The sequence below is a fragment of the Oratosquilla oratoria genome, chromosome 2 (assembly GCF_046742065.1).
Source record: "Oratosquilla oratoria isolate Oo_2021 chromosome 2, ASM4674206v1, whole genome shotgun sequence".
Taxonomy (NCBI): Eukaryota; Metazoa; Arthropoda; class Malacostraca; order Stomatopoda; family Squillidae; genus Oratosquilla; species Oratosquilla oratoria.
The window spans coordinates 64,621,149-64,644,924 of NC_134778.1; the positions used below are offsets into that span (position 1 = coordinate 64,621,149).

The 23,776-nt window shown below is 39.3% G+C and overlaps 1 protein-coding gene across 2 annotated transcripts in view; it reads left to right on the top strand.

Moving 5' to 3' along the window:
* LOC143039617 (uncharacterized) overlaps positions 1-23,776 on the top strand; it is a 349,509-nt gene that overhangs the window by 217,523 nt on the left and 108,210 nt on the right. Inside the window, exons 3-4 of one of the 2 annotated variants that reach the window (XM_076209884.1) lie at positions 15,060-15,299; positions 20,119-20,156. In XM_076209884.1, the coding sequence (XP_076065999.1) occupies positions 15,227-15,299; positions 20,119-20,156 (111 nt within the window). In that variant the 5' untranslated portion in view covers positions 15,060-15,226. The remainder of the gene's footprint in view (positions 1-15,059; positions 15,300-20,118; positions 20,157-23,776) is intronic. The other variant, XM_076209892.1, reaches the window with a different exon arrangement.

A 23,776-nucleotide genomic window follows, 5' to 3' on the forward strand; every position in this document is an offset into this window, starting at 1 on the left:
CGTATACATGTACATACATACATATGTATATATATTTATATATATGTTATGTATATATATATTATATATATATATATATATAATATATATACATACATATATATATATATATATATATATATATATATATATATATATATATATATATATGAGTGGTAGGGTGGTGAGTTTAAACGCCAAGAATCCGTTGAAGTTTTAATTCTGACCGGGGAGGAACGGGGTGAGCTGTGCGAATATATAAGTTGTCATTGTCTTATTTGTGTACACTCTGAAGAAGTCCAAGTTGGACGAAACGTCAGAAATAAAACTTCAACGTATTCTTGGCGTTTAAACTCACCACCCTACCACTCATTCTGCAGTCACACACATATATATATATATATATATATATATATATATATATATATATATATATATATATATATATATATATATATATATATATATATATATATATATATATATGTATATGTATATAAATTTAGTATATCTCTGTATGTGTGTATACCATATATACTTGATATGCATATGCAGTATATACATACATATATAAACAAGAGCATATTGATACATATAGTCACATACACAAACATTCATCCTTGCATTTCTGCACATGAATGCACGTGTATGCATATTCGTTCGTGGACGTCCTTTTAGCTGTGGGAACTGCTGCTGTGGGCTGTGGGAGTGATATTGCTCTCCGATGCAACATGAAATATTCGTCGCAATTTCGTTTCATTTCTTCCTTGGCGTTTATTGTCGGGCGTTTACGAGACAGAAACCCGGGGAAGGTTCCAGAAGAGGCGTTCGCTAACGGAACGTTGAAGACCGTTAAAGACCGTTATTTTTTTTAAATAAGCATGAACGCTGACGACCGTTAAAACCGTTATTTTTTAAATAGCCAGGTCGGTTATGAAATACACAATTTCGCTTTCTCTGGACCCAAACACACACACACAGAATGAAATACAGCGACTTAAACGATCCCAATCCACTGGATCCGTTGTTTTCCTGAAACAAAGACGAAAATAAACCGAATTTATGAACGATATATTCATATCCGGTCTCGTAACTTCAGACCACGATTGTGAAATGACAAATGGAAATGAGTTATCTGGAGTGAAATGAAACAAGAGGAATTCCTGGCGATAAAGCAGAGGAAGGATCGTAAACAACTCTCGTGGTGTGAATTGGAGAAAGAGGTGCCAGATGCCCACCAGACGCCATACTGGATTCTCATCGTTGCCACGTCTGGATGTATGGTCAGGGCGTTCTGGAAATATACACAGGCACAAGCGTGCGTGCGAACACACACACACACACACACACACACACACACACACACACACACACACACACACACACACACACACACACACACACACACACACACACACACACACACATATACACTCACACACACACCACACAGACACATACACACACATACACACTAAACGCACGCATGCACACAAACACACACTAAACGAATGCGCGCGTGCACACACACACACACACACACACACACACACACACACACACACACACACACACACACACATACATACACATACACTAAACGCGCGCGCGCACACGCACACACACGCACACGCACACACACACACGCACACACACACAAACTTACACACACACGCCACACACACACACACACACACACACACACACACACACACACACACACACACACACACACACACACTAAACGCACACACACTAAACGCACACACACACACACACACACATGCACACACAGGCGCAACCGCAGGCACGGACGTACACACACGCACAGGCATACGTACACACCCACACGCGTGTATCGATAAAGGATCTAATGTTAATCTGGTACGTGAGAGGAGTAGCGAAGGACGAACCAGCTGAAGGAGGGATGGAGGGAGGGAGGGAGGGGGGAGGGAGGGAGGGAGGGAGGGGGGAGGGGGGGAGGGAGGGATGGAGGGCTCCGTTTCATCTAGAACTCCTAATGTTCTTTATACTCGCACACCTAAATGACATGATGGAAGGAACGACAAGTTGTACTTATGATGTACAGTATTACAAAAATGCACGCACGCACGTACACACACACACACACACACACACACACACACACACACACACACACACACACACACACACACACACACACACACACACATATATATATATATATAAATGTGTGTATATATATATATATATATATATATATATATATATATATATATAATGTGTGTGTGTGCGTGCGTGCGTGTGTGTGTGTGTGTGTGTGTGTGTGTGTGTGTGTGTGTGTGTGTGTGTGTGTGTGTGTGTGTGTGTGTGTGTGTGTGTGTGTGTGTGCGCGCGCGTAGCTAATTGTGGATAATAAGCTTTGAGGTCAATTTTTTAAAGTTCTAAAACGGTTTAAAACTCAAAAGACCAATAACGAATTACTCCACGGGAAAAAAAAATATGTATAAAAGAAGAGAGAGAACAATGAGGGAATGTTGGTTACCGATACCTTGTTACCTAACAAACATGTCCGCAAAGCAAGAGATGAAACATACATTCTGTTGGCAAATATAAAAGTAGATTTTCATCCCATGGACGGGAAGAGGGTGAGGGAAATGATAAAGGATCCGTTCCGCCCTTGATCGTAATATGCAGTAGTGGCGTGATCTCCTCTTAAGATGAAATACGTAAACAAGACTTAGGTAACAACTAACACCACAGTCGGACGAAAGAAAGAGTTGCGTAAGCGAAACTATATATTTCGATTGCTAACTGCAACCCTCTTCAGTAGCACGACTCTTTCGTCCGACTGTGATGTTAGTTATCATTTATAAATGCGTTACTACATTTTTCACCAGTGAGGACTGAGGTAATACAAAAAACAACCCCAACAATCCCCAACCTTAGTAACCACGTAGTGAGCGCTGAAACAATCGGTTGTTTTAAGAAACGGTTCGACAACTTTATGGACGGGGATGACAGGTGGTGATGGATATGGAACTGCCTAGTGTAGGCCTTATGGTCTCTTGCAGTCTCATTCATTCTTATGTCCAATAAGACGTACGAAGAGAGATGGGCCTGTCTATGTGGAAAGAAAGAAGAGAGAGGGGAGTACCACGCCATTAAAAGGAGTAGATCAAACTAACAAGAAGGAGGCAGATTCTGGAGATCGTGACAGTAAACTGGAAAAATGTCAGTGAATACATTTTTCTAAACAGAGCCATCAACTCCCAAAACAACTTGATGTAGTCCTTGTTTAAACAATAAATGTATTGAAAACTTGGTACGATAGAGAGGAAAAGAGAAGACCTCAAGAGTGGGATGACTTGTATGTGTGTGTGTGTGTGTGTGTGTGTGTGTGTGTGTGTATGTGTACGTGTATGTATACACGAATGCATACGTATTCATATCAAGCCTCAGTCTCACTACACGTATTCTACGTGTGCCTCATAAACTCACAAAAATTAAATTCCATATCTTATGTAGCATTTTTTTTTTTAAAGAGCGAGATGAGAGAGCAGCGCAGCTCCAATTTCCAGAAAGAGAGAAACCTAATTATGATTTCTGCCGGGCGGTGCAGATAATTTAAGCCCCAGTTGGCCAGGGACCTGCAAGGATCAGATCATGCAGACTCGTAACGAGATTAAACGAAGAAGGAGGTATTGAACCAGCTGCTGCGCTAACTTCCAGATATGAAGTGCAAGCAAAGTTGATGTTGACGATGTCGATCAAGAACCGTCAACAAGCAGTCTTCAGCATCTGTATGGTACATGATAAGGTCACGTCTATAAATATGTATATGTATATATGTATATATATATGTGTATATATATGTGTATATATATATGTGTATATATGTGTATATATATATATATGTATATATATATGTGTATATATGTGTATATATATACATATATATATATATGTATATATATATGTGTATATATGTGTATATATATACATATATATATATATATACATATATATATATATATATATATATATATATATATATATATCTTTTCAACCACAATTCACTTTGAATTCCATGCCATCGCAGTCGAGACTGACGAGAAACTCGAAGGAGGCATATATGTTGAAATTGAAACGTGGTTGGGCTAAGGACTACGAACAAAGCTCGGACGTGACAAAGTGTCGGTGTCTTAGCCCATTGTGCTAACAAGATCACCGGGGCCTTACGTGATCTCGGAATTATATGATTGACATACGCTGTCAATGGCAAATCTATTCTCATATATATATATATATATATATATATATATATATATATATATATTTATATATATATATATTTATATATATTTATATATATATATTTATATATATATATAATATATATGTTGAGACATTCTGACAGGCTGACGAAAGTGGAGTAGGAAACACGGGAGTCTTAGTCTTGAGTTTATTCCTGACTAGTTTCGCAGGTATACTTTGAAAAAGCATACCTGCGAAACTAGTCAGGAATAAACTGAAGACTAAGACTACTGTGTTTCCTACTCCACTTATATATATATATATATATATATATATATATATATATATATAAATATATATACATATATATATATGTATGTATATATATATATATGTATATATATAATATATATATATATATATATATATATATATATATATATATATATATATATATGTGTATATACATGTGTGTGTGTGTACTACATGAAGTGTTAAAGGATTTTTTTTTCTACTGCTGTTGGTTCTCGTTGACAGCTGCTCCTGCCTGTGTTTGATCTCCAAACAAAGAAAGAAAGGTAGTCCGCTCGATCCTGACCGCCACAGACACATGGGGGGGAGGGAGGGAGGCTGACAGAGACAAAGAACCCAAAACTTGTGAAACGAAACGACTCTTCCTGACTTTTTTTTTTTTTTTTTTTGATAGAGAGAGAGAGCGTGAGGGTTTTTTTTTACAGTTTTGTTATATATTTATTTATCTATTTCTTTTATTTTTTAATGATTTTTTTTTTTTTTTTTTTTTTATGGCGGGGGAGCCTTTTTTTTTTTTTTTTTCTTTTTTTTTGACACTCCTGTTTCGTCATCCACCTCAGTGTTGCCGAAGCAGTCTGGGCCTTCAAAGTGTTGTACACAACACAAATTCGTAAACCAAACCAAATGGATAAGAACATTATAAACATAGTTTTTGTCTTTTTTATTTTTTGTTTTATTTTTTCTTATTTTTTATTTTCTTTATTTTTATTTTATTTATTTATCTATTTATTTATTTTTTGTACTGAAATATCTCTTGAGAAAAGGAAGCTTTGTGTTATACAATACAATGAATAACATCTTGCTCCAGGGCAATCTTCTTCACTAAAAGGAGAATGATTCATAGATGAATAAATTCGCTTGGCAATCACCAGAACAAAGACTAAAATGTAAATCAACACAAGAAGGACTCATGATACTTGTGGCCTCAGTATTCACCGTCCAGAAACCCCTAGACCCCACAGTATCCGGCACTTATCCTGGAACCCTTTCTTAGAAGACCTCCTCCCTGGAACGAGAAGACCTTTGTCCGGTGTTTGAGTTCTACAAATGTGAGACCCTTTTCCATGGCTGGCTGGATGGATGGATGGACCTTTTCCGCTCTTAGGCCGAATCTGAGGAACCGAGAGTCAGCCCCTCGGGGTGGCACCCACAGACGGAAGTGAGGACGTTGGCGGGTTTTGAAGAAGGGTGGGAGGGAGATAACCCTACTTGACGTCCCTCTCGCGGGACCATCTCTTACGGGTGCCCTAAAGAAACAGCATCCTCCTCCAACGGCTGTCGATGACTGCCACGTGCCCTGGCTATCTAAGCACAAAGGAAAAGAGTGACAGTTTCTAACGCGCAGCTAATTGTAAGCTCTTTACGTTCGTATACATTAAAGGGGTATTTGGTGATCGTTAGTGGAAATCAGGGCTGTGGAGTCGGAACACAAGACCTCCGACTCCGACTCCGACTCCGACTCCTCTTCATGTAATTTACTGATTATGGCCTACATCTAGTCAATTAATAAAAGTATAAATAATTGAATAAATTAATTTATATAAATATAAATAAACATATAAGTGAACATATACATAAGTAAGTAAATAAGAAAATGAATAAATGTTTCTTGATTGAGGCCTTTTAACCCCACTTGATCTTTTAGATCCTCTAGATCTTTTAGATTCTTGAGATCTTTTAGATCCCTGAAATCTTTTAGATGCTCGAGATCTTTTAGATCCTGAGATACTCTAAAATCTTGATCTTTTAGGTCCTTAAGATCGTTAGAGCCTCAAGATCCTCGAAATCTTTTAGAACTATTAGATCTTTTAGATTCTGGAAATCTTTTAGATGCTTGAGTTCTTTTAGACCCTTGAGTTCTAGTAGATTCTTGAGATATTTTAAATCTTTGATATCTTTTAGAACCACAAGCACCCGGACCTGGCTTCGCCAGGTGTGCTTGGCCTACGGCGTAGCTTCGCGCCCTGCCCTACGGGCAGTTTTAATGTACCAAAATGGGAAAATAAAAGAGTAACAATAAATTCCATAATTTTATTTAGACCTACTACGATTTTGTACATGAAAAATACATTAAACACATAAGTGGAAATTCAAATCTTCCTTCTCTTTCTAACGATGTCCCTCAGTGAAAGGTCTTTAGAATAATCCACTGTGTAAATTTCTTCGGGCATAATCATGGCTACGGCTTCTTCTTCTGTCTTACTGAAAATTGATCTTGGAATGCACACGATGGATTGATCAGGTTCTTCTTCCCCTATTTGCGAAGGAGTCTTCAAAATCTCCCGAAGGAGTCTTCAGTCTCCAAAAGGAGTCGTCAAAGTCTACTGACGTTGTCGTCAAATTCTCCCCTCGTCTCTCTCTCTGTTTCTCTTTCTCGTTAGGTCAATCATAAAGGCAATAAAATTTCGGAAGGTGGTCATAAAAACGCCAGGAAATTTTCAAAACTGAAAAACTTTATTTATGTATATAGATTCTCTTGGCAATATTTCGTAAAGATTATCTTAGCAATATTTCGTAAAGATTCTCTTGGTAATATTTCGTAAAGATTCTCTTGTTAACATTTGGTAAAGATTCTCTTGGCAATATTTCGTAAATATTTTCTCATTAATATTTCGTAAAGATTCTTTTGTCAGAATTCCGTAAAGATTATCTTTTTCTTGTTAGCACCACTTTCTTTTTCTATGGTAATATTAGTGTTTTTGGTGATGACTTATTTCCGGGTTGGGCCTTGCGTAGGAGGTTGGAAGGTTTAGAGAGAAATATTTTTTTATGTTAGTGGAGTGGAGATTCTCTTGGCAATATTTCGTAAAGATTCTCTTAGCAATATTTCGTAAAGATTCTCTTGGTAATATTTCGTAAAGATTCTCTTGTTAACATTTGGTAAAGATTCTCTTGGCAATATTTCGTAAATATTTTCTCATTAATATTTCGTAAAGATTCTTTTGTCAGAATTCCGTAAAGATTCTCTTTTTCTTGTTAGCACCACTTTCTTTTTCCATTGTAATATTATTAACGTATTAGATTAACACACGGAGAGCAACTTAAGACACGTCTACCCTCTATGAATGCTAACAGGCGTCTGAGTCAGATGTGTCCCCGGGAGTTAGTGTTTCCGGTGATGACTCATTTTCGGAGTAGGAGGTTGGAAGGTTCAGAGAGAAATATTTTTTTATGTACATAGATTAGGTCTTTTAGATCCTTGAGACTTTTTAGATTTTGGAAAACCTGTAGATCCAGTGAATCTTTAAGTCGTCTCAGATCTTTAGATATCGATGATCTTTTAGGTCTTCTAGATCTTTTAGAGCTTATGTATCTCTTAGATCTTTGGATCTTTTAGATCTTGTGGATATTTTAGATCTGGATCTCTTTGATCTTGTAGGTCTTTTAGATCAAGTGGACTTTTAGACCTCGAGGGCCTTAAAGTTCTAAGATCTGGAAGTTCTTGAAGTTCTTGAAGCTCTTGAAGGTCTCGAGGGTCTTGAAGATCTTGAAGCTCCTGAGATTCCCGAGGCTTTTGATGGTACTGAAGGTCTTGAAGATCTCGAAGGTCTTGAAGTTCTTGAAGATCTTGAAGCTCCTGAGACCCCCGAGGCTTTTGATGGTACTGAAGGTCTTGAAGATCTTGAAGGTCCTGAAGGTCACGATGAACTCGAAGGTGCCCTGTTTGTTCCGACGACGACGACCCCGTCTTACTGATGAGTAGGCTGAAAGGTCCTTGATGAGAGGCTGTGAAATGTGCAACTTGGATAAAGCAATTGTTCGAGCGTTTTACCTCTACGGGTCATCCGGATCTCGAATATAAAAAATCAGTCGTTTACATAATAGGATATATTTGTAAAATGTGTGTGTGTGTGTGTGTGTGTGTGTGTGTGTGTGTGTGTGCGGGTGTGTGTGTGTATGTGCGGGTGTGTGTGTGTATGTGCGGGTGTGTGTGTGTATGTGCGGGTGTGTGTGTGTGTGTGTGTGTGTGTGTGTGTGTGTGTGTGTGTGTGTGTGTGTGTTTTGTGTATGTGTGTCTGTGTTTTGTGTGTATGTTGAATGTTTGTGTGTTTGTCTGTTGTGTGTGCATGTTGTGTGTGTGTGTGGAGTGTTCGTATTCATTTGTGTGTGCAGTGTTTGTATCTGTTGTGTGCATGTTGAGTGTGTTTGCCGAGTGTGTGTGTTGAGTGCATGTAAAATGTATGTTTTTATGTGTATGTATATGTGTTGTGTCATGTATTTTATAAAGTCTATACAACACACGTACGCTCCAATCTTGAGTAGACCTATATCATTATAACTGGTTTATATCAAAGAATAAAAATATATGTTATAGTGTGGCTTTCCTATGTTTGACCTCTTCATTAATACTTTATTACTGAAGTAGAGATTTTTTGAAAGGATATGGAGGAAAATTCAGTAAAATAAAGATTCTATAATGTACCTCTTGATTTAACTACATACTGGTACTGCTATGCGATTATTGCGATGGACATTACTCTAGTTCTGGAATCGATCTTACCGATACGAGTACAATACAAGATACAGCTGAACATGTTTGAAACGTAAAACTTGTTTTTCAACTTTAGATATCCTTATTTCAATAATTCAATGTTAAAAAGTATAGAGGGGACAAAGAAGGGGGAAGGAGAGAAGAGATAGTATTATTGCGTTAGTCTACAGTTGAAGTCATAATTATACTATTGTTTGGCAACACAGCAATGGGAGAAACCACCAAACTGATGGATGGAAACGACGCATATGGAACTTGACAGGAATATTACAGCTCCCGTGACTGTGTGTCAACAGAAGGTGTAAAATGGAGGTGTTTATCTAATTTATTCAAGTAATACTTTGGATGTTTATCGCTCTATGTATAAATTTGAAAGCCAGCGTTGCACAAGGACGTTTTGGGGGTTTAGTGGAATGACCACGAAGATAAGACGATGAGATTTATTACATTTTATATAATATTTTTTTTATATAATCTACTTATAAGGAGTGTGCACTTAATAACTCTACAGACTAAACGAAGGCATTATAAAGTGTAAATTTAACTGGACTCGGAGTCGGTATATTTTTACCGACTCCGACTCCGACTCCAGTAACACCGTAATTGGTTCCGACTCCGACTCCGACTCCGACTCCAGTGACCGTAATTGCTTCCGACTCCACGACTCCGACTCCGACTCCACAGCCCTGTGGAAAATGTGGGGGAAATGTCGTAGGTCAATATGCCCTGATTGTCATCATGATCATTTCAGCGAGTCACCGATCCTGGCCAACAGATATCTGCTTTCCGTTCGAAGGACAGAATCTGTGAAATGTGAGGAGTATTGGAAGCAGATATCACAAGAATTATATGGACCTTAAGGAAAAAAATAAATAAAGCGAGGAAGGAACAAATATGAAAGATGTATGTCACGAAAAATTCGTCCCGTGTTACTGTTCTCGGTAAGCTTGATCGACGTTTTGCATCTTTGATTCCTTTGGTTATGTCCCCTTCGTCTCTTCCACCGGGAGATGTCTGTCCTGAAAGTCGCCCTGTGCTGTGCTGGCAACAAACCTTGACTAATCCTGGCAGAAGGGTCGCCAGTTTGATACCAAATCACATCATCGACGCACCATAATTTTCCAAATGCATTTGGTACCAAAGATGTCGAGACGCCTCTACAAGTAAACACACAGCGTCCATGTCTCACAGACGTACAAGATATAGAGCACAAGTGACTTAAAAAATCGGATCTATACCACCCTGTATAATTATCCATAATACCATATATTGTGGTTAAACAAGTACACATCACCGTGGACAATCCCAATTCTTCAAAGGACGTCCTGACATGACTCACCATAGTTATGCACTACAACACCAAGGTATGTGAAGCTTCCCAAGGCCTCAATATCCTCAGTGTAAACATAGGCAGACAGAACTATATCATCCAGTAGGGTTCCAAACGCCTGGATCTTGATCTTGATCTTGATACAGGAGACCTAGATCCCCAGCAGTCTGTGTAGGACCTCCAACGACTCCTCAAGAAGTAAATCATCATCGTCAAAGACAAGGTCAGTGACCTTATTGACACCAATGGATTCTCAGCCGTAAAACTAATCGTCACCTCGATGTGTTACTCAGTCCACAAGAACACGAAGTACACCTGGTCAGTTGTTGACTGACCGGGAATGATCCCAGATTGCTCAGGTCTTTGGAACAGATGGGGATGAACACGCGCCAGCAACAGATAGGTGAGAATCTTGCTTAGCACACTGAGGAACCTACTTTTACGGTGGTTGTGTCAGTCCTGCCACCCTTTTACCTTAACAGGCAGGGACAACTTCTCCCTCGTTTCCAGTAAAGGGAACTGTACCGAACTGCCAAACAGTGCTACACACAATCCACAGACCGAGGCCTCATCTTCGGTTTATAGTAACACCGCGATGACGTTGCAGACGCCGGCCGTCTTTCCACCCATGAGCTTACACATAGCCTCGCTAACCTCACTCTGAGATAGCCGTGTTTCGTCTGTCGGTGGGCCAGTAGACGTCAACCGAACACCAGCCTAGGGGCAGCTGGGTGCTCGGAGGATCAGCCATGTACAGCCGCTCAGAATACTCAGTCCAGCGAACTTTACACCCGTCCATATCTGACAGTAGTTGTCCATTAGATGCCGGCTCATTGCTCACTTGGGTCAGATTCGGAGCCGAATTTCATCGGGGTTCGGTCAGATGACCTGAGGTCACTTGAGGTCATTTACATCGGAATGACCCTCGACACCCTATAAGACGCCGGAGGGGAAGGTCAGAAATGGGGGAGCAGAGAGAGAGAGACAGAGATGAAAAACAAAATCGTGTGAGACCATGTCAAATGCTTTTGATACATGTAGTGGAAGAGGATGAAGCTCAAAGTTTTAAAGAAAATCAGTGGAGCGTGTCTCGTAAGCTTGCTAGACCCATCCGGGCGTGCATGTGCGTGTATGTGATTACATCATTGTGCGTGTGCACGCGTCCATGTACCCATAAACCCTCACGCGTTTACTGCACAAAACAAACAAAACTTTGCTCAAACGAGTCGCCGGAATAAAAAAAAAAAAACCTACGTCCACTTTCCTCCCGTAGGACAAAAAACACTTTAACTCCTTTCCTGGAAACTCGGCCAAAGCAAAACCACACGCACCACACGAGACACAAGACACTGGAATACCCACGGAGCTACACAATGAAGGTGGGTGAAGTGGGGATTGAGGAGGAAGGCTTGAGGGGAGAGGAGAGGAAGCTTGGGAGCAGCTTAAGGACTTTGAATGCCGGGCGGACGGCGGCAGCAACATTCGTGAGGCTTCCATGGGCTCTTGGCCACGGCACGGACGGGGAACCCGAGCCATCGACGCACGGATGCAGGCTGCGACCAGAGTTGTCTGACCTGATTCAAGTCAGATCAAGGTGTACATATACACATTATACACACATGCACACATACATACATACATACATACATGTATACATGCTCGTACTCGTACATACATACATACGTACATACACGCATACAAGTAGACATACATATATACATACGTACATACATACATACATACATACATACATAAATGTAGATATACATACATATATGCAGACATACATGCAGATATACGTACATACATACATCCATACGCTCACACACACAGGAACATAAACACACGCACACACAAATACACACACACACACACACACAAGCGCGCGCGCATATATATATATTTATATATATATATATATATATATGTATATATACATATATATATGTATATGTATACACAGCTTTCCACACAGAGTAATAGAGATATGTAACAAATTGAATGAGGAAACAGTGAGTGTTAAAACTATACATGATTTTAAGAAAAAACTGGATGCGGAAAGATACAACTACGGATCATTACAAGCATAGCTCTCCTCCCGCCAAATACAACTAGGTAAATACACACACACAGGCACGCACGCACACACGCACGCACACACACACACACACACACACACACACACACACACACACACACACACACACGTGCTCACAATGTCAAAAAAAAAGGAAAAGAGCAAAAAGGCCATCAAAGAAATCCTGGACTGGAAATAAACGAATTACAAATTCGAGTGTGGAAAAAAGACAAAAAGACATCGAAATGTTTGCCTTTGATTATTGTCAATCAAAAAATGGAACAATGTGATTGCTGGAGAAACATACACGATTTTGGCCAACAAAAGACGGATGTTTCAGTATTTTTGGGCGAAGAAGACACACACACACACACACACACACACACACACACACACACACACACACACACACACACACACACACACACACACACACACACACACACACACACACACACACACACACACACACACACACAAATATATATGTATATATATATATATATATATATATATGTATGTATATCATGTATATGTATATTTCTGAAGGTTTTATGTGGCTGTTGCCTTCCCCAGTTTTCTTATTTCTGTATAAACATTGTGTTCTATTTCTCTTGTACTCCGAGGATGTAATAGACGGAAACGTTTAGTATTCCGATATTTAATTTCCGTGGTTTCTGCATGAACATACATATTATAAAGGATTACAAAGGTGGAGCATGTCGACGGGAGACCTTTTGGTCCATATCTAGGTCGGATACGAAAAAGATCATAGTAATTATAAATAAATAAATGAATAAATAAAAACTATAATGATGTAAATGATGAAATAGTATATATATATATATATATATATATATATATATATATATATATACATATATATATATATATATATATACATATACACATATATATATTTATATATATGTGTGTTTATTTGTGTTAGTGTGTATAATGTTGGATATGGAAATACGAGCATCCGGCCGAGCCTGTCCACGACACGATGATGGCTCTGGAAACACGTTCCAGAAATGCCATAGATCCAGCTGCCTGGAAACAGATGGTGCGTATGACATCAGTGAGTGCTTTTACGTAAACAAGAGACCTCCAGGGCATCCAGAAGTACAGCTGCAAGGAAACGAATCTGAGGCAGACGTCGTCTGGAGACGTGGGATCTCTTTGATGCTTTTATTGTGGTACTAACGAAAAGGCTACCCCCCGTGTAAGGGGGAAAAAGACTTTGGTATATGTATGTATGTACTAACGAAAAGTAAAACGTCGTGTCTCCAGTTACCTTATCTATATGTTCACTCTTTGGTACAACATTCCCCCCACCCCTTAGATCCAAATACACAAAACCGGGCATATGATTTTGATTTTTTAGAGCAACGTTCGAATGATGTTACCAGTTCAACCGTACCATGGAGAGAGAACCTAATACCCCTTCAGGAGGGTTGACAACCAATAATTTCCAACAATCGATCTGTCGACTTATATGGTCACTATTACAAATCATGCATTATCTATACATCACAAGAAAATACAACAAATACATCCTTGAATTTTCATACACCAATTAGAATATAATCTTCTAAATCATACAACGTATACGTCAATATGTTCATTTCCAAACAACTTGATTTCCATTCTTAGAAATTGGGATATACATAGAGAACGGGAAGCAAAAAAAGAGGTGACTATCATACGCAGTATGGTAACAAAAATTACGAACGATCGGAATACGTTCCATTATGTGTAACCCCGTACGTATGAGTGTTATTTATGTTGGAGAACATGCGCATACGACTCTAAGCTAAAGTGAATCAGTTTTATTTGTCCTCATCTCTACACAGTAGCTGCTGACCGTGGGTTTCAGGTAAAAGCAAATGAAATTCGTTTTGCAAGCCCCAAGGTAATGATTTGTATCAACATGATATCACATACCCATTGACCCAGATTTATGGAATCCTGTTTTCCTATCTAGTGCCAAATAGAACATTTGTATCAATGTATGCATAAACATATCAATGACACGCTCACGTGTGTATGTGTGATTCACCTCGGTCTTTGTATCACGTGTTGGACTCTTGATCGACAGCTATTACTCTTCCGGATGAGAGCTCATATATGAGTAATTATGTGACCTACACACGTGCGCGCGTACACACATACACAATTCCTTACCCACGAGAGTAGAGTACCACAACCTACATATATATATATATATATATATATATATATATATATATATATATATATATAGACATACATACATATATGTGTGAGTGTGTGTGTATGTGAGTACGTTTAGAATATAATATTGGGGTGTGTGTTTCAATAAGAGAGCATCTTAGACTTCGTTTGTCCATGCAGTTGTTTTCGAGTGGCAAGACGAAGCAAATATGTGTAGAAAAAAGACTTATTCAAATACAGTTAACCTTTTAAAGCTTCACTCGAATATTGCTTTGCTAGAGGCTAATCGAGAAATATACATTTTTCGCCCTATTACCAGCCCATGGAAGTTAATTGACCAATGTTTCTTTCTTCTTCACGAAATTTGCATTTTCTACCCTACCGCCAGACCATAGCCCGTTTCCGCATTGACATTCCTTCTTTCTTCTTTCCAGCTCCTTCGAGATAAGGCCAAGAGGAGGCTGAGTAAAAGGAAACTCCAGTTGGAAGCCACGGTTCTTTGCACGCGCAGGAGACCATTCCGAAGACAGCCTTCTTAGACTTGCGACATACAGAAACTTCCTTGTTTGGAGTGGGTCTGTCCTTAAGCACAGTATCTTCAATGCGCCGCCTTTTGATGTTCGTGGTTCTTCCCCTCGTGGTCACGTCGAGGGCTGCTCCCTCTGGAAGCAAAGGTAAAGTCTTGTGACCTGTTTGTGGTCTCATACTTGTGCACATACATATCATAGCATATAGAAACTATGCATGTCTACTCACGGTACTAATCACTGTGAGACTTTTTTTTTTTTTTTTTTTTTTTTTTTAGCTCACTGTCTTTTTTTTTCTGTTCTCATTATCGTTGTTCGTTCCAATTTCTGACTCGGGTGCTCTGTATGTGCACTACAGCCGACTGTTTGGAAATGTAAGCCCATGTGCTATACGGGCATAACAATTTCATTTTCCCTTATATACAAACTGTTAACGTGTATCAAAACTTCTCGAATATATATTCTTTTTCCACATCCTCAGCAACAGTAAAAGATACAGCCAAGCCACGTTCTCCTATTTGGAACATTTCAGTCCTTCGCGACCCAGAATAAAGTAAAGAAAAACAAAATCGATAGTGATATATATACCCTTTACTTTGGAAAAAAAAACATAATGTATACAGCTTTTCTTTAACAAAACTAAATTAACAGGATCCATGGCACTGCATTTCCTTCAGGAAACTAAATTGATTAGTCAAGTATTTGAAATGCTCTGAAAACGTGAGAATTTTCCATGTCCTTGCGACCCATCAAAATTGATCTCGCGACCCAACTTTAGGTCGCGACCCATAGTTTGAGAACCACTGTCCTATAGCCTTCAATTCTCACCCACTAATCTCAGACAACTGTCTAGCACTTCTTTCACCGATCCATTATGTTGAATGGATGAGGAGACGGAAGGCCGCAACCGAAAATGAATCTTTGGGAGCAATGAAACAGCTCCAGATGTCGGTTCCTGCTGCTATGGAAAGGTTGTGTAGCCAAGACGCAAAGTGCCCCCTTAAAAGACTCGTATGATCGCGGTTCGACAGACACGTGTTTAGAGTGATATGTGAACGTGTGAACGGGGTATTTGGGGTTTAACCAACGTGTTCGACAACCAAATACCCCGGTCTTCACACGTTCACACATCACTTTAAACACGTGACTGTCGAACCGCGTTCGACGAACCGTGTAAAGCCCCTCATAGTCTTGACCTGGTCCGGAGGCATGACACTTGGCCGTCATATGAGTCTTTAAGGGGCCACTTTGCGTCTTGGCTTAAACTTTCATCCTCTGAGAGATAACCAATGTTCACCAAATGCTCTTGTTACTTGTAGACTTGAAAGACCTAAAACATTGCACAAAAGTAATTCTAACATCTTATCGTGGGGCTTCCGATAGGCAGCTATTGTTAAAAAAAAATTGTTGTTTTATATCTCAACCACTGAAACACAAAATGAAAAGGACGATTATTCGCGTGTCACTCAACATAATGGCGGACCAAACCTTTGGTATCTGGGAAACCAAGCCAAAAACCCCACTAAAGTGACCTTCCACTTACAATACTTCTCAACGTGGGTTTTTCAGGTGGGAAATTCGGTTTTTCAGGTGGGCAATTAAGTTTTTCAGGTGGGCAACATGATTTTTAAAGAAGGCAATTGAGGGCAACTGAGGAAGTCTGGGTAATTTTTTTATTCATTATTTTTCCATTGGTGTCATGTTCGTTTGAAGTGTTTTTAAACCAAGGTTTTATGTGGTTTTTTCAGGATTTTAAAGGTGATTAGGTGGGGCAGCATGGCTAAATAAAAGGTTGAGAACACCTGAATCTTACAGGGTTCAACCGACGCTCTTGGGAACACCACTTACTTGAACACTGCTGAAACTGAGTTCCTCAGGGTCAAACTTGGAATGGGTCGCAATCGTATTCTCGAATGTGTTCCAGGACTAAGCCTTTGTTTAGCGTTTACCCTTACCCTGGAACGATTAATTTCCTTCTCTTGCCAGGACTAAGGCTTTGTTTAGTGTTTATCTTTATCCTGGAACGATTAATTGTTTTCTCTTTGCCAGGACTAAGACTTTGTTTAGCGTTTGCCTGTATCCTGGAACGATTCATTTCCTTCTCTTGCGCGGACTAAGGGTTTGTTTAGCGTTTTCCTGTATCCTGGAACGATTCATTTTTTTCTCTTGCGCGGACTAAGGGTTTGTTTAGCGTTTTCCTGTATCCTGGAACGATTCATTTTTTTCTCTTTGCCAGGACTAAGGTTTTGTTTAGCGTTTACCTGTATCCTGGAACGATTCATTTCTTTCTCTTGCGCGGACTAAGGCTTTGTTTAGCGTTTGCCTGTCTCCTGGAACGATTCATTTCCTTCTCTTTGCCAGGAATAAGACTTTGTTTAGCGTTTGCCTGTATCCTGGAACGATTCATTTCCTTCTCTTGCCAGGACTAAGACTTTGTTTAGCGTTTTCCTGTATCCTGGAACGATTCATTTCCTTCTTTTGTCAAGACTAAGGTTTTGTTTAGCGTTTACCTGTATCCTGGAACGATTCATTTCCTTCTCTTGCCAGGAATAAGGCTTTGTTTAGCGTTTACCTGTATCCTGGAACGATTCATTTTTTTCTCTTTGCCAGGACTAAGACTTTGTTTAGCGTTTGCCTGTATCCTGGAACGATTCATTTCCCTCTCTTGCCAGGACTAAGACTTTGTTTAGCGTTTTCCTGTATCCTGGAACGATTCATTTCCTTCTCTTGCGCGGACTAAGGGTTTGTTTAGCGTTTTCCTGTATCCTGGAACGATTCATTTTTTTCTCTTTGCCAGGACTAAGGCTTTGTTTAGCGTTTGCCTGTATCCTGGAACGATTCATTTCCTTCTCTTGCCAGGACTAAGACTGTGTTTAGCGTTTGCCTGTATCCTGGAACGATTCATTTCTTTCTCTTTGCCAGGACTAAGACTGTGTTTAGCGTTTGCCTGTATCCTGGAACGATTCATTTCCTTCTCTTGCGCGGACTAAGGGTTTGTTTAGCGTTTTCCTGTATCCTGGAACGATTCATTTTTTTCTCTTTGCCAGGACTAAGGTTTTGTTTAGCGTTTACCTGTATCCTGGAACGATTCATTTCTTTCTCTTGCGCGGACTAAGGCTTTGTTTAGCGTTTGCCTGTCTCCTGGAACGATTCATTTCCTTCTCTTTGTCAAGACTAAGGCTTTGTTTAGCGTTTGCCTGTCTCCTGGAACGATTCATTTCCTTCTCTTTGCCAGGAATAAGACTTTGTTTAGCGTTTGCCTGTATCCTGGAACGATTCATTTCCTTCTCTTTGCCAGGAATAAGACTTTGTTTAGTGTTTGCCCTTACCCTGGAACGATTCATTTCCTTTTCTTGCCAGGACTAAGACTTTGTTTAGCGTTTTCCTGTATCCTGGAACGATTCATTTCCTTCTTTTGTCAAGACTAAGGTTTTGTTTAGCGTTTACCTGTATCCTGGAACGATTCATTTTTTTCTCTTTGCCAGGACTAAGACTTTGTTTAGCGTTTGCCTGTATCCTGGAACGATTCATTTCCCTCTCTTGCCAGGACTCTGTAGTTACAACAGTCAATTCAGCGTATCTGATGTTATATGCTTAGCATAACACTGATGACAGGATTGGGTTTTGTTGCTGTGAACTGAAACTCAAGTGATGTACTATTCGGTAAATGAACTGTATGTAGCAAAGTGATAATGGGCATTATAACAAACAGCCTTGATCCAGGTCATGACAGAATTCTGGTTTTATTTCACTGCTGTTGCGATTATAAAGGCACTCAGTATCACTAGCAAGAACTATACGTATATCAGCATTGAAAAAAAATGACTACTTAATAATTAATCGAAGGTGCACTGGCTACGACCTGCAGCAAGGACCATAACATTCGTTTAGCATTATTCTTGAATCTATATTCTTGTGATCACGTTATGCATCATGGAGTAAAGACAAAAGATGACTAAGGTAAAGGTTAGATCAGTGGTTCCCAACCATTTCTGGCTTGAGGCAGACACCCTTGCCAAGCCTTTCAGAAGCCCCCGGCACCCTTATTAGAAAATCTAAATTCTAGTTTGTCAGTATTTTGTTTACTCAACATCAGTGTAACAAAATGTTGTCCCTGGATGATATGAAAATACTCATCTTTACACTGATGCTGCTTTAATGAAGAACAAAAATGGATGACAGAGTCGGTAATACGATAATTATTTTTGCCCTCAATTTTGGCGGCACCATCACTTGATCTCACGGCACTCTTTGGTGCCGCACGTGGCACACCGGTCGAGAGGGAACAACTGGGTTAGACTGGACGATGAAAGTCAAGGCGCTCAGCCCAGAACTGAGGGGCTTCTTCGCCTGTCAAGCAGCACATCTTCCACGTCGACGACACAGACAAGACACGCTGCTCCGACGGTGGTCCAGTTGTGAGGACATAATGGCGATGATGACCTTTTCGAAGCCCGATCATCTTTCTATTTTTTATCCATAACTTCTTCTTTTTTTATGTAATTATCCTCGTTGAGTCAGTCTTGTAAAGGAGGTCAGGATGAACGTGGAAAAGAATGGGCGTTCATTATATCACGAGCGTAAAAAATTATAATCGGTGATAATGACAATGATGATAATGAAAGTAATAATTATAATAATGATAGTAGTAATTATAATAATGATGGTAGTAATTATGATAATGATAGTAGTAATTATAATAATGATAATAGTGATAATTATAATAAAAGTAATGATAATAGTAACAATAATGGTAATAATAATAATGATAGTAATTATAATAGTGATAATGATGACAATTATAATAAAAGTAATGATAATAATAACAATAAGGGTAATGATGATATAGTAATATAATGATAATTAGTAATAATAATTAATTAATAATAATAATAGTGATAATGATAATAATAATAGTAATAATAATAATAATAATAATATATTTTTTCTTTTTTTCCTTCTCTAACAGATGGCGACGTCTTTTCTGGAATAGGCCCAGCTAAGGTACGTATTCCATGAAACACAAATTTGAGTTTTTTTTCTTGTGTGATCCATCATAACCCCGGTTCACGTGCTGGACTCGTGATCGGCAAAATGACCCTATCTGGTGAGAGCTCAGATCTCGTATCCTATTTATAGGTAATGTGACATCACACACACACACACACACACACACACACACACACACACACACACACACACACACACACACACACCATATTGCTCAAGGTAAACAGTAATATCTTGCAGTATGATGGAGATTTCGCCCATCACAAGTTGCAATCTCGGTACTGCAGCATGAAGAGTAACGACGATAATCACTACACCAGGAAACCGTGTACATGTGTGTTTACGTGTGCGTGTGTGTGTGTGTGTGTGTGTGTGTGTGTGTGTGTGTGTGTGTGTGATTCACCACCATGGTCTTGGATCACGTGTTGGATTGGACTCGTGATCGACAGCTATTTCCCTCCCGGAAGAGAACTCAGAGCTTATATATATGACCGATCCATGGGTAATGCTGTGACCTTACACGGACACACCCAACTCCCCTCCTACGAGAGTTGAAGTAACGACTCGCAGCGCAGCGGTACTGAAATTATTTTAGCCCTGGGCGGAATTCAAACCCGGACCGCCTTAGTGGCAGCCGGGAACTCTACCAATGAGCCACGAGTGTGTGTGTGTGTGTGTGTGTGTGTGTGTGTGTGTGTGTGTGTGTGTGTGTGTGTGTGTGTGTGTTGTGTTTCCGTCCTTTTCTCCATTTATCAGACTTTGGTTTGAATTCCTTCGTGGTTTAAGATAGACCCGTTATCTGGTGGACTGTTCCAGTGCTGGGCAGGCGACTAAATGGATACAAAATACAAGAACAATAAGCGTACTCAGCTAACTTGAAGTTGTGATGAAACGGCCTATTCAGGCAGACGTGAAAGAATGAAGAAAATAATTAAGAACGAAGATAATTTCCGGAAGTATTCGATTGACCTTTGACCTCACGGGGGAGAGATTTGTGGGGATTGGCGTGGTTGAGGTGCCAGAGATTAGTTTTCGTGACAGGAAGAAGAGGAAGAAGAAGACGACGACGAGATCGTTTCCCCAACACAAAACATCTCTTCGCAAGGGTGATTATTCTTTTATCGATTTTATTTTTTGCTTACGCAGATGATCTTGTTTATCTGAAGATTTCAAATAGATCAAGGTATGCTCAGTGTTTCCCACCTTGCTTGCTTGCTTTTATAGACTGAAATCGTGTGGTCGAAGAATTAAATAATACATACATACATACATATACCGAAGTATTTTTTCCCCTTACACGGGGGGTAGCCAAAGGAAAAAGGCATAGAAACCACTCACACACATTCCATCCCCTACACACTCCACTCCACTCCCCTCTACCCTCTTCCCTCCCTCTTATCTTGGCACCTCCTGGATGACGGGTCATCCCTGCATCTTGTCCACTGCCCTGGGTCAGAAGCAGTGTCGCAAGACACAGCACATCCACAGCAAGGCCGCTTCATTAATTCGGCGACCCCCCTCTCTCCGTCACCTCATGCAGAAAATGAGAAGACGGGGAGAAATCCCTTTCTAATTCTTGGAAATATTTGCGTGATAACGTGAGGAATGACACGGAGAAGGGAATTTTCGTTTCAGTAGAAATTACTTTCACCAATCAGGAAAATCATTAACGACGCTTCCTGAAGGACCTGTGGGGGGAGGTTGTAATGTCCGAACCAACTTGTTAACTGCCGCGCGTGAAATAATGTCAGTTGTCCACTGCCCTTTAGAAATATTAATATTAGGGCATTCCTCAATTAATGCTGATTCAACTATTTTCCTCCTGAAACCACACTGGAATCTTGTGTCCTTCGTCGGTGATCCTGTGAAGTTGACATTAATCAACTAAATTGTGCACCAGAAGAAACCATTAAGGAGGGTCAAACTTGTCGAGGAATTAAGTCAAAATAACCTTAAACCTGTCAGCATAGTGACAGCTTCCCATCCGAAGAAGATCCATCTATTGTTGGACATAATAAAATTCGTAATGTTTGTCGCCTAATCGAAGAGAAGATCGCGTTTCTTCAAATGCGCTTCCGTCCTGACTCGACGACCAACCGGCGACAAATCATCAACAGTTCCATAACTCGGCAACATTTCCCCCGTCAATTCAGGGAAACGTCTTTATACGTGAGGATGCAATTGTTGCGTGTGTTTTTTTTCTGGGGGGGGGGGAAGACGGCAATAGTCGTGGACATAACTGTTATACAATGTTGAAAGTAAAAAAGGTTTCGTGACAAACCAACATCATTCGTTTGACGCGAAAATAGCATTATTTCACGGGAATGGTTTATTGAAGAGTGCATGAAGTTACAAGACGATCCATAGAAACATCATTTGACCTTTTATTAGTACAAAGTTTCGTTTGTCAGAGCTTTGTCACGTTAAAGTCTTTGTCGTGTACTTGATAAACCTTGCGAAACGTCGTACCAACAAAGGCTTCACGTTACAAAGGATTACAAAGGAGGAGTTTCCCGGCAGGAGACCTTTTGGTCCATAACTAGGTCGGATGCGAAAAAACATAATATTTATAAATAAATAAATAAATGAATAAATAAATAAGTAAAAATTATAACAATAAAATAAACAAAATAAATAAATGCATAGGTATAGTTAAATAATAAACAAACAGGAAAATAGTAAATAATAATAAATTGACAGATAAGTAATAATAAATGAAAATCAAGCAAATGATAGTAAACAGACAAATAATAATAAACAAATAAACAAATAATATAGAATAAATGACAGTTATTACAGCATCATGCTTATGTGTTTATCTAAACTAATCTTAAAGTTTCGAACTGAACTACACATGTTGGCGTTTATTTCGATAGACTTGTCAACATCAACTGCCAATGATCTTGCGTGACGTCACTGACGACAGTGTTTACCTTCTTTATTGTGACTTCCTATTCACACAAGAATCGCATAACGTTAGATATAATAAAACCTTCAAAGTCACTGGTAAGAAATGTAGTAACGCATTTGTAAATCACAACTAACACCACAATCGGACGAAAGAGTTGAGTAAGCGAAACTATACATTTCGATTGCTAACTGCAACCCTCTTCAGTAGCAATCGAAATATATAGTTTCGCTTACTCGACCCTTTCTTTCGTCCGACTGTGGTGTTAGTTGTGAAATCCTCAAAGGTTTATCCAGGTAACCTCAACCCCGTTCCTGGTCACAATTAGATAAAATCGTTAAGCTTCCGCCAGAATGCATTATGTGAAGGATGAAAAATTGCATCGGTAAGGTTACAACCAATCGTCTTGTTCCTTCCAATATGGAGTCCTACTTTCTTACGGTGGTCTTCCTAAAAAATAATAATAAAATAGAATAAAATAAAAATATTTCCTTATATAAATCTTATATAAATCCTCGGAAGGGAAAATTTTATATGAGGAAAGAATTTTTTAAGAATACTGGTGTAAAAAGCTTACGGTGGTATTCTTAAAAAATTCTTTCCTTATATAAATCTTCCCCTTCCAATGATTTATATAAGATTTATATAAGGATTTTTATTTTAAGAATACCACCGCAACATTCTTACGGTGGTATTCTTAAAAAAT